The sequence below is a fragment of the Manacus vitellinus genome, unplaced genomic scaffold, assembly GCF_001715985.3.
Source record: "Manacus vitellinus isolate BGI_N305 unplaced genomic scaffold, ASM171598v3 scaffold_2_pilon, whole genome shotgun sequence".
Lineage (NCBI taxonomy): Eukaryota > Metazoa > Chordata > Aves > Passeriformes > Pipridae > Manacus > Manacus vitellinus.
Window position 1 is genome coordinate 9,206,816 of NW_021940208.1, and position 12,951 is coordinate 9,219,766.

Below are 12,951 nucleotides of genomic sequence, written 5' to 3' on the forward strand. Positions count from 1 at the left end.
GAATATTATGGCAATTTTAGTTCCAAAAATGCAAATGAAGAGAAGAATGGCTGAAGAAGTTATGCCAAAATATACTGAAAAGGAATTCTGCTACCTAAAAAGAAAAAACTAAATTATAGAAGATTGGATCTTGAAATGAATCCTATTTCCTTTTTCATTAATGACCTTGGCACCAGAGATAAAAGTATGCAAATGACAATTGTATGGTAGAAAATTGGACGTCTTACCAATACAGCAGATGATGAAATTAACTGATGGGAACAGACAAGAAATGTAATCCTACAAACCACAAGGTCATCCACACATGAATGACTGGTTATAAATTGGGAGCTCCTAACTTGCAAATGATTGAGAAGGATAAAGATTTGAGTGTATCTACATGAGCACAGAATAAGTATGTGCCAAAAAAAAAAGCAAATATGAAACTAGGTCAGTGACAAATTTCCAGCACAGCTAGAGAAGTATCAACATTAACATTCCTAGTAAGACTCTATTTTGAATGCAGGGTACAATTCTACTCACTCAGGATCAAAATTACTCAAATTAGAACCATTGCATGGGACAAAAACATATAATTCAAGGAAAGACCATCAATCTCTGCTTGGTTAGCAAGGAAAACAAAATCCGAAAAAGGAAATGCCTACACTCAATAAATGTTTCTTAAAGTGAAACACCGAGAAGTTGCATATAAATATTCAGGTATTGTACAAATTAATTAAGGTTCATGTATTGTACAAATTAACAGTGGTAAGATAATTTAGAAATATTTGCAAGACATTTTTTCTATCCTTGGCTAATACACTAAAAACATTTCCTTTTGACTATTAAGAGAAAAAAAAATGCTTTGAAAAGAACAAAAGTACTTCTGGCAATTTACCAAAATTGTTCGTGCTTATATTAAATCAAAAACTTTTAAGCATTTTTAGGACATGTAATTGAGGAAGTAAACTGCCATTACTATACTATGTGGTCAGTGTGAGTGCTGTTTCCCTGAGCAGTGACTATATTAAATCAACAATATATATGGACTTGGGTTCCCTATATCTGATGGAGAAACACTTATTGTCTCCAGTAAGTTTGGATATAACAATGATTTTGTACATTCAAAATATCATATTATTGCTTGAATTTATGAAATAATGTAGAGATTCTTAGCAAAGCCATTTATTCTCCAGAAATCTATTGTACTTTCAAATTTTCTCCTTTATGCTCATAATTTTGGGGCATTGTAATCACTGTTTGATAAAATTCTAAAAAATAAAAATTTGAACTGGTTCTCTCTTTATATACATTTTGCATGTTTCAGATTGAAATACATACAGATTTCAACAGGAAGGATGAGAATCTGTTTGTATTTTCTCAATCACATTTAACATTAACTTCCTCTATGTTAATAAAAATCAATCAATATTATCTTTAAAATTATCTTAATTTCATCACAGTAGTGAGACATAATGTAACTGTATTGTAGGGAAGAGTAAGAGGAAGAAAGTTCTGAAATTCTAAGAGGACTTTTTCAATACCAAGGATGGCATCCAAAATATTTCTGTTTATCTCCTTAATGAATTTCTTTGTGTTAGTTTGGAATAATTCTCTTTGAATGTGTAAATATGCACAAAGTGCTTTAAGCAAAGTCAAAGTTATTAGAAACCTGAAATCCTCTTCTTTAATCCCTATTAATAATTGTATAAATGCAGTGTTCTGATAATCCTCACAAGAGGGTATTAGGGCACATACATTTTGCAAGATGAAAGCTGCATTCAAGAGTTGCTCAAACCTTACAAAAACACCCTTGTGAACTACCTTGAACACAGATTCACTGAGTTTTAAACTAGCACTTCATCCCTGTTTCAGCAAGCGTCCTCTGCAGATTTAATGATCAGGAACATCCTCTTGATGCACGCTGGGAGATACGGTTGCAGGGTCCAGACTGCAGCGGATACCGTGTCAGATGAGACGGAGCTGCTTGTTAGGGGTAAGTATGCTTGTGGTGCCCCCCTGAAAACACAATCACCAGACACAGTTGTACCAGGGAATTTAAATATATGGGTTTCAGGGATGCCTCTGCTTAGTCCTGGAATTTTATACTATTGAAACCATTTGTGATTAACCTACTGTCTTTGAAAATAGTTTCACCATATACTGACCTGCTGACATTGCAAAGAGAAACAAAAGACAGTTGGTTAATGAACATGGTTTTAAGAGAGGTAGAAGCACAGAAGGTATTACAGATTAACTAAAATGCAGACAATTAGCATTCACAGACCTGTGGAAGGTAGGTATAATGAGTTCTGTGCTTTTTTGTGTGATGCTTTTACATTTCATCTTATGGTCAAGCCATTCTTTCAGGTTTAGCAGTTAACAAATATTAATTTATTTTCTAAAAGGAGGGACCATACAAACTTTGGTAAAATTACGGATGTGAACAATGAAAAAAACCCCCATAATATGACAAGAATTTGGGTTTTTTCACACATGGAGTTGTGACCACCAACTGCTGACTGCATCTTTAGACCCAGTCCTGTAATCTGTCAAATTGCTTTACCTGTCATTTAACATTCCTGATTATGCACAGGAACAGAGTCCTTTTCCTGCAGGATCATAGATCATATCAAGAATATCAACTAGTTTAAAATAAAGAAGGGCACTAACACATATGTGCATTCCATTAAGCAGAGTATTTCTGCATTCTGGACCATTTGTGTGTGTGTGTGTGCTCAGTGCCTGATGGGATATGAGGACTTGCATCCACTTACTGGCATTACAACTGGTGGGTCCTGCAATGTCAAGAGAGATGGATGCCTGCTAGGTAGCACAGCAGGGTAGCCTTACAGTGGATTATACATTTTTTGAAAGAATAAATCAAGGTAGATATTTTATTAACATTTTAAAATCTCCAGATAAAAGAATAATCAGAACTATCTGGATATTATAATCTTTCAAAAATACTTATTCTATCACATTCCACAACATTTTTAGACTTGATGTGTTCCTATCCATCACTTTTAGGACAAATATATGCCTTAAATGATAAAGAATGTTTCTGGCTGACTGCAGGGCTCTTCATATTTTGATGAAAGTAATTGTTAAATATTTCCACAAAGACACTTTGAAGACTGTCAGATTTCTATGAGCTATGACACTATTGGGATGGTGGTATTCAGTTGACTCATCACAGATATTTAATATCATTTTAGCTGCCTTATGAAATCTGATTCATCCTTGTGGGTTATGTAAGACCTTATGTGTCACCTTTGGTCTGTCTCAGACAGGAGCTGGAGGCTGTATGGATAGGCAAGGCAATCTCAACTTTAATGCCATTGAACTTCGTAAGGACAAAAATCTCTTAGTCATTATCTAGGATAGACTGATCACAAAAATATTTTTTAAGAATACTGGTTATATAAATTAGTTTATTGAATTTGCTCTACAAAATAAAAGGGGTTTGAGATTAAAGAAAAAAAAGCACTGTAAGTAGTATCAGAATGTATTTATGTGTATCTCATTAGCATGTCACCATACTGTTGAAATAAAAACTATAACTGCTTTGTAATGGAATTTAAATTCAAATGTACTTTGCTTACAATTTTCTCCTTTTCTTGTTTCCATGTTTGCATCACTTTCACAAAATGATTTGTACTGTGTAACAGCTTTTGTCCTGATATAAAATTTGGTTTTCATGAAATTATAGGATATGGTTCCCTTGCTGAAGTCGTTAATTTCCTTAAGATATCTGTAAAATCTATACAAATGAGGGCAATAAGGTCCTACAGTGTCAGTATTGCTTTCACCAAGAAATGTAGGATGGTTTTGTTTTGTATTGCAGAAAATGTTTAAAGTACATTCAGTGTAGAGTTAGTAATGACTAGTCCTTATAGGCTTCAACAGTTCAAAAATCCAAAATATTTATGAGAATCTAATCTATCTCTCCTTATACTTTTACAGGAACTTCGTTTTCATTTCAGTATCTCTAATTCCTTTTTCTCCCCCTATCTCAGCCTATAGATGCACTCAGTGGTGTGTAATTTAACACTGATGATCCCAAACTGCAGCACCTTTCAAAATTCTTTAGTTTTAGCTTTTGGTGATACAGGACATTGCTTAGTGATACAGGACATTGCTTAGGAGAAGATAGCAGCAGAAACAGATGTTTCAATAAATATTTCTGTAAACTCTGAAGAATTCCACCTGACAAATGAAGTCATCATCTATGAAGAAAACCCATTCCCACTATGCAGTCAAGTCTGTAATCCAAAGCTGTATTATTCTTTATATTCAGTATAGTTTCTAGTTAAAATTTCATTTTGTGCATATTACAAAACATCCTTTTGCTTTAAATGTTACAGCCTGTGGCCAAACTGAATTAGCAGAAGCTTTGTTATGAACTCTTACACATACTGATATGCAAACTTACAGCACATCCTTGTTCTGACCTTACTCTCTCTCCTTTTCCTCCTGCAGAAAATACCAGTGTTGAATACTGATAATATCATACCAGCCTATAACAGCATTTCAATCATTACTTATATTGTGAGGTTCATCTGGTATTTTTAATATATCATTGTAATTCTTTCTTGAAAAATTGTTCTGCTTACAACATTTCTACAGGAAATAAATTGGACATACAGAATAAATTAAAATAATCTCATTTTCCCTCCTTTAGATATTTGTGAATATCAGAATTACTGCTATTAGCAAATTGACTAAATTTATACCTAATTATGCATTCAACTGCTTCATTATTTTTAATCCAAGGACTGTTTTGCAGAACTTAATTAGAAGTGACTTGTTGCAGTCTCCTCAGATAGAGGAAGGAGAAACAAACTCTTTTCAGACTTCTGTTGCTCGTAACTATCATTGTGGTCTTTAACAGAGAGACATTCAACACCATATTTTTAAGCAAGTGCAATATCTCAGTATCATTTATTGTGGGGAAAGCATGGAGTATCCTTAAATCATATTTATCTTTTTTGAAACTATTCTTGATATTTACTCTATTGGAAGTTGCCTTGAATACATGCCAGAGAACTAAATGGGTCATTATTTTTGCCCTTGTTCTTCTTGGTTCTGCATTATACAACGGAAGTTAAATTACAAAAATACCACCCATGAAAGACTATATGGAGAACAGAGAATGAATAGTGCCACATAAATCTCCATTCCTTTGAGTCTTATTACTTATAAGAAGGCAATTAATGGTGCAAGAAGATTTCTGAATTTACTACATATGTACCTATATGTGTGTGTGTGTGCACATGTGTATAAGTGTGAAAAACAAAGTTAAGACAGTACCAAGTTTCTATTCTGCAACTCTCTACGATGTTACAAATTTTTTAAACCAAAATTTAAATTTTCAAATTCATTACCCCACAGGTTGTGAATTTAAGTAAGTTGCAGTGAAATACATGTCTAATATTATTTCAATAATTATTTTAACCTAGGAAATCTCTTTCAGGAACATTTCATAAGTATATATGAGAAGATATTCTAGATCATGCTTGGACAAAATCAGGATTCAAGTCCCATCAGCACTTACTACTCAAACATAAATACTTCTCTAAGTGCTTTGAAAATGTTATTAAACTATGTATATCAAAGTAAGAAAAACTTTTTTAGTGTTCTCTAGCAATTTCTTTTTTCTAATGCTACCAATAACTTGAATTATGGATTTCATTAAGAAGAGATGTTCTGACAGCAGCTGAGCCTGTCAGGTAATACATTAGCTCTCCAGCTTAAATGTCTTGCATTTTAATCTTGGAGTGGGTCGTGAATGAGAAGTGTTCTGGTGGTCTCACGCTAGTCAACAGTGACTTGCAAAGGTGAGCTGTCCTGACATACCTGACATCATTTGTTTATATTCAGGAAGGCTATTTCCTAACTTGCAAAAGCATTTCCTCTCCAAAATATAGCTCTACAAAATTCTTTGCAATTCAACATCACAAGTTGTTTTTATTATTAGGTACCCAAAAAAATAAGTCATGATCTTTTATTTATCCATCTGAGATCCATGATCTCCTCTAGATATGCACATTGATTCTTTGGAGGTCCCCAGAGAGGTCCTTTACTCTCTGAATATGGGGAGGATGAGAGAGAGGATTCAGATCAAAGGCCAGAATTGATTTAAGGCAGAAGAGACAATGCAAATCACTTACAACTTAGCTCAGCAACTGCAATGGACATCTACGAGGTAGGATATCTCTTTTTATCTGTCTCAAACCCAGACTCAAAAACACAGTTTCTTCTTAAGAGCATGCTATACCTGCAGGTAGTTTTTAGGTGGGATCAGGGTGTCTTCCAGCCTCTTTCTGAGGCAGAGGAGCCAGGAACACAGAAATCAGGTGACGAGCAAATGAGCACCTGGATGTGTAGGGCACAATTTAGGGCATCTCCAGCAACCCAAGTATTTGCTTCTGTCGTTGAGTTTAGTCCTGCTCTAAAATTGAACAGAGATTACCTCAGGGGAACCTGTGTCAACAGCTTCAGCCAACACGCTGAACTGTGTATTGGAAAAAGTTAAATAAAAGGCACGCACCCTCTGCACCAGATTTGCCCTCCATCAGGGCAATGATGCAGATAGTGTTAAAACCTTGAATGCCACTGCACTACTTTTCTGGAAGACAATCATCAGAGCCCATAAAGGCAGAAGAAGGTGTATATAGGCTGATACACCTCAAGGACACCCAGAAGAGAACACAGAGTCTGGTAACTACTCTGGCACCAGGTCTGCACAAATGTGCTACTTCAGTGCAAGCCCATAACAGGAATCATGTATGTCTGATGATCAAAGAAATAGTTTTAGTGGAAATGAATGAATACAACAAAAATCACAGCTATGGACTTACATTCCTGACACCCAAGTAATTGCCTGATTTCACTTCATTTATGTCTTTTGTTGTTTGCTCACCCAAGGAAAATATGTGCAGAATACCTGTTTGCAATGAAAACAAGAATGTTTACAGGAGAATATAGATATTTGCTACACAATCAACAAATGTTTTCCTCGGAACATGAAGTCAAAAGCTATTTAAGAAGCAGAAGTGATTTATGATTTTTATGAATGTAAACCCTGTCCTTGACATCAATCCAAGAATAGGTTTCTCATGTCATGTGCTTTGTTTTGTCTGGCTACCAGCCCTTGATTATCCACCCAGATCTTCAACTTGCAGTGAATAGTAGCAGACAAGTATATTAGCAGAATGTTACAGCTGGGTTGGTTTTCCATCTATCATTGGCACACCAGTGGTTGAGCTGTCTCTGTACTGATTTTTCACAAAAAAGTGATTACCAAAGCAGAAGGCTCTAACACAGGATAAATATGCATGTCGTGTTCTGACACTAATGATATGATCACAAACATGGTTACCAAACACCGCAGTACCAGCCAGGAGACTTGCCTCTCACAGATGTCTCAGGTGATCTTGGAGCCAGCAATGTGTCATCTTTCCTCGAGACAGTACCTGCTTGGTGAATTAATTTGTTTTTTAAAGCATATCTTCCAAAAAATGGCTTATTTCATTTTTATTTCCTCACCTGTTGAAATCTGAGGCTATCTGTACTTTCATATTTTCATTACAATGGATATCTTCATGATCCTGTGTTTCCTCCATGTTTCACTGTAAAGACATTTAGAACATCAAATACTTATATCATGGAAAGGTTGACACCATGAAGAGGCTGACCCTTATTACCTTGCATTGATGCAATTAACTACACTTAAAAAGGTCAACAGTATTTTTCAGTTTGTCTCATTGGTGCAAAATCTATTACTCATAGTCTTGGAGTTTTTGAACACCAGCAGAAGACATAGGTAAAGGCTACTTTTGGCAAAAAGCATCCCTTTGCTCTTAAAACACACAATTTCTAATGAACTCATTTGAAGCCCTGCTTTGTCACAGGCTACAATAAAGAAAAAATTGAGAAAAAATCTCCTGCCAAAGTCAGTTATTGCATACTCCTTGCTCTTTCTTCTGCAAGTTTCGAGGGTTGGCTGGAGAAAAGCATCTGTAGTTCAGCAAAGAAAAATAGGGGAAGTTGAGAACACCACGCAGCAGTCTAACATGCTTTCACAAAGGCCATCATGCCAATAGTCAGTTAAGAGTAGAGACCTCTTTCACATTCACTGATGTGAGTAGTAGTCCTGATTTAGCAGCAGTTTCCAAGAACACCAAGGAGTTTCTTTCAGATTAGAGGATCAATGCAAAACTTGTCATGATACTCATCTCATCTGGATGGGGACAGTTCTTCAAACATGTAGAACAGAGTGAGTGATTTTTGCTATATTAACCTCCATATTGTTGGAGGTGATAATGATATCACAAGCACCAATGTAGTTACTTTTCACAGTTATCCCTTTCATGCATCACATTTCTTTTTAGAAGCATCATGACTGAGTTAGGAACACAAGGTTGTGAAGTTAAAGGATTTTTTTATATCTGTGAAAGCTGCAGTGCCTAATCAATGGTACCAAGTTTCCAGTATTTTAACATTTCTTTAATAAATGAAAGCTTTTTATCATAATAAATTACTTGTTTTGGTAACATTAAATTGTCAAATTAATTCTATCACCTCTTATTAGTCTTGTTTGTAAGTAGCATTGGTTTCAAGTTACTCAGACAGATGTTGGATGCTGCATTACACACTGCTTTACAACAGTCTGTGGAGCTAGGTCATCTCCAAACTATCTTTCTTTAAGATTTCTCCACCTACTTGCAAAGGAGCAAAGAGTACCAGTCCCAAAATTACTTATTCAGTGTTTAACTTTCTGCAATGTATACAATGTAAAGAAAGGTATCAAAGGTTTACACTACAAGGTAACTTAGTCTGAGAGAGTGTAGCAAAGAAGATGACCATTAGGTCTTTGCAAGGGAACTACAGCAATGCAGTAGCCAGGCAAGTTTGCTCAAGTTTTGAATTTGAAAAGTTAACTAACAAAATGTGCCATCTTCCATAACAAAAAAATATTTCAAATAAATAAAATGGAGGGAAATTATTTATGCATGTATCCTTTATTCATCAGAGATCATGTTAAAAATCATTTCAGCACATCTAGTCCTTTTAATAATTTATATTTTTATATAGTTATATATATAGACATATCACTCCTTATAACTACCTGAAAGGAGGCTGTAGTGAGGTGGGCGTCAATCTCTTTTCCCATGTAACAAGCATCCAGATGAGAGAAAATGGACTCAGGTTGTTTCAGGGGAGGTTTATATTAGATATAAGGAAAAATTGCTTTCCTGAAAGGGAAAGAAAGGCAGCATGGAAAGGCCCGAAAGACAGCATTGGAATAGGCTGCCCAGGGAAAAGGAGGAATCACCAGTCCTGGAAGTGTTCAAAAGCCATATGGATGTGGAATTTGAGGACATGGTTTGGTGGTGAACATAATGGTGTCAAGTCAATGATTGGACTCAATGATATTAGAGGTCTTTTCATACCTTAATGATTCTATGATTCTATTATTTTATAAAATAATTTTATAAGAATATTTTATATAATACATACCTATTATAAAATATGCTTTAGAAGAAATTGAAAGATAAATAAATTATTGGTGTCAGTTATATTACAAATACACCCCTGCTCTCTAAGCATTAATACACTTAACTTTGTTTCCAGAACTATTTCATTCATCTACATTTAAGGATTTTAGTGGATTTAGATGCCAATTATTTTTTGGGTATCTTAATAATAGTTTGTTCACCATTGTTCACTTTTATTATCTTTTTCACTCTTACTGCTCAAACTGTGTTTTATGTTGTTATGGATGTCAACAGACATTGTGTCTTTCTAGAGAAAAGAAAAGAAAGTCCAGTCCTCTTAATTCTCTGCATCAATATTTTACACCCTTGGAAAGTTATTAGCATATACAAAGTTAATTAATACAATACAAATATTACTACAAAAAAAAAAATGACAGGAAGATTCTTTAAAATTTAGTGGAAAATCATCTTCCTTTTACAATATATAACATGTATTTTAAGACTGTGCCTTAGGAGCTAACTAAATGCACTGTGCATGCCTACTGTGAGTAAAATGAGCATTAAGATCAAACAACTACCTGGAAGCTGCAAGATCTTGAAATGGAGCAGAGAGCAATCCTGGAGTGTGAAGGGATGAAAGTCTTTGTGACTACAATCTGTGATATAAGAGTACACATTTTGTGGTCTACAAATAAAATAAAAAGGTTAAAGCTATTAATCTTGTAGACTGGCAAAGCTACCAATCTAAGCAACAAATCCACTTTCATGCTGTATTTTTTTAGAAGCAATGTTTCCTCTGAACTCCAGTGACCTGGAGCAAATATAACGCAGGAACTACTGGTTAGGCTGACCACCCGGCTCCTTTCTGTTGTGATATTGCCAATAAAACTTAAAGACAAGCACTTGGGTTTAAAGGCCTTCAAACACAACATTATTAAATGAAACGTAAACAAGGTCAGCAGATTCTTGCTGGTCCTCGAAATTATGTTTGAGCTGTAACAAAGGCCAGGAAGATGCCTTGAGCACAGACCCCATTAATTGGACTCACAGAATGCGTCCACAAGACAGAACTGCTCCCTGAGGCCAATGGGTACAAAAGAGTTCCTATCCACACAGTTACATTCCCAGTCCCCCTCCCCTCAGGATGGGCATGACAAATTGCCTGTTAAGATCTGCCCTGGTCCACAATAATCCATTAACTGTGCCAAAGCATTGGTTGGAAAATCATAATTTCACAGGGTTGACATTGTGATAGGGGCTGGCTGACACCAGAAGAGCACATAGGATCAGGGCCAGAGCTCAGATCTCTACTTTGGTCCTCTTCAGTGTATCAACTAAAACATTTACAACGCTGGAAGATAGTATATTACTGTAATGGAGCATCAGTCCTTTAGTCCATAGACTCCAGATCAAAATATTTCTAGCAATTTGATCTTGTAACAGGACCTTTTTTTCTATAATATTTTTAATGGTATGAAAGGGAAAGAGATTCATATCTTTAAAATATTTTTTTCCAAGAGTTTAAAAAAGATCCTTTGTTCTAAGAAGCTTTTTAAAAACATCAACTTAGTTCATACCTATAACTTCAATCAAAACAGTGCCTGGAAACAAGTACTAAAATATAGATGAGATTAAGTGATGTTTATTAACTCAGTGCTTAAAGGGGCACATGTAGTCCTGGGAGTGCTGATGCACACACTATGACTGCAGAGAGTGAAGGAAACAGCATGGATCAGAAATAGGACAGCTGGCAAGGGATACCCTATAGCACAAAAGGTAGTCAGCAGGCCATGCCAAGGAAAGAAACATTTCCAAAACTCAGTCTATTACTGTATTTGGGACCTTCTAGCAATGTCATTCATGATGCAATTCATAGCTTACTAGTGCTTTTACACCTTAAGTGAAATTCGAGTTCCCTGCATTGTCCACACATTTTGTGTCAAGTTACAACTGCCACTACACAAATATACAGCTCAGAGGTTATGGACTGCAGTCTGGAATCTGAGCTCACAACAATCCTCAGCCTCTCAAGATTGCCTCATCCAAATTCACTATTTTTAAGTTAGTACAAGGCAGAGAAGTTGTCAGGGCAAAGGAGCACAGCATGACATAGGTAACACTAAAGAACTTCTCGGGCATGACACCAGGAATTTCTCTTGACCCTCATCCCTGAAATGAGTCAAGAGTATTCAGGCTGCAATAGTCAATCAACTTCTTCTCTTTCTTACCTTCCAACCTTGAGTCTAACCTTCCTGTCCATCCTGGTACTCACTGGGTTACAACCTCTCCATCTCCCCTAGGCCCTTATGTACCTTATAGGAACCACTTGGGTTCCCACACATAGAGGGACTGCAGTTATGGATGTATCCACTAAAACCATATTGTCTATAGCATCTACTATGCAACAAAATTGCTCTCCATCTTCTCATTCTCCACCATGTACAAATACATCGTATGTCATAGCTGGGAATAGCAAAAGGAATTTATGCTACTTTTATGCACCTTTTCTGCTCTTCTGTAGTTACTGCCTCTTATACTCTTTTTCTTGACCTCTCATTTTCTTGATGACAAGCCAGTGCATCTTGTCATTCAAAAAGGAAAATCTTCAGGTCAAGAAAATCATGTTCATGAACTGCTACATATCAGGTTTCTTAGTTGTTTGGTAAAAGTAAGAATTATCCTGGTCAGGTAGCAATGGAGTAAATCAGCACATATTTTGGGATTCACAGGAAAGGGCACTGTCTCACTGAGTGGCTACAGCTATTATTGGCAATTGTTTTTCAAGAACTCTTATATTAACATTGTACCATGGCAAGCAATCTAACAACCTCTCAGGATGATCAGTCCAACAATAAAAAGATACATAAAACAAATTTGCCAAAATGCAGTCGTGCGTGTCCTGAAACGAAGTATCAATCTACGGAATTGCTCTGAAAGGAGATAACTGACTAATGTCCTTGACACTGGGTTTCCAGTGCTCCTAGAGCTGCATAAGAGCCTATCACAAATGTCTTCTTTATGAAGGTCAACTGCACTATAGTGCATTTATGACCAGTCATTTTCTGTGTAGTTTCCAGATAAGCATTTGAGCAGACCAGGCGTTTTTTCCTCAATTGGCTATTCTCAGCTAAAAAATTGTTTCAGAGATCCTGAGCAATAACACAGCCCTTGGGAGAAAAGCCTTTCTGCATTAACCATGTGACTGACACCATGAATGATTACATCCAAGCATCAAATTTAATGAGATTTCTACAAAAATGAGTGACATCTGCATAGCACTCGTGTTCTGGCTAGATGTCACACATTTGTTGTCACTGAGGCTCTTGTCCTTTATTAATCCACTTTCAAGAATGCCTGCTGTTGGAAATGTTTTTTAGCAGTCACCCTGCAGACTATGTTAAAGCACACATCTCCGAAAGCATAATGACACATTGTCATACCTAGGAATGCATTTAAAAGGTTTAAATAA

At 35.9% G+C, this 12,951-nt stretch overlaps 1 protein-coding gene across 2 annotated transcripts in view; it reads left to right on the plus strand.

The window, feature by feature from the left end:
* Positions 1-12,951, plus strand: part of CNTN5 (contactin 5) — a 430,795-nt gene that overhangs the window by 375,899 nt on the left and 41,945 nt on the right. For both annotated transcript variants that reach the window (XM_018071482.2, XM_018071483.2), the window contains one exon: positions 1,855-1,975. In XM_018071482.2, the coding sequence (XP_017926971.1) occupies positions 1,855-1,975 (121 nt within the window). The remainder of the gene's footprint in view (positions 1-1,854; positions 1,976-12,951) is intronic.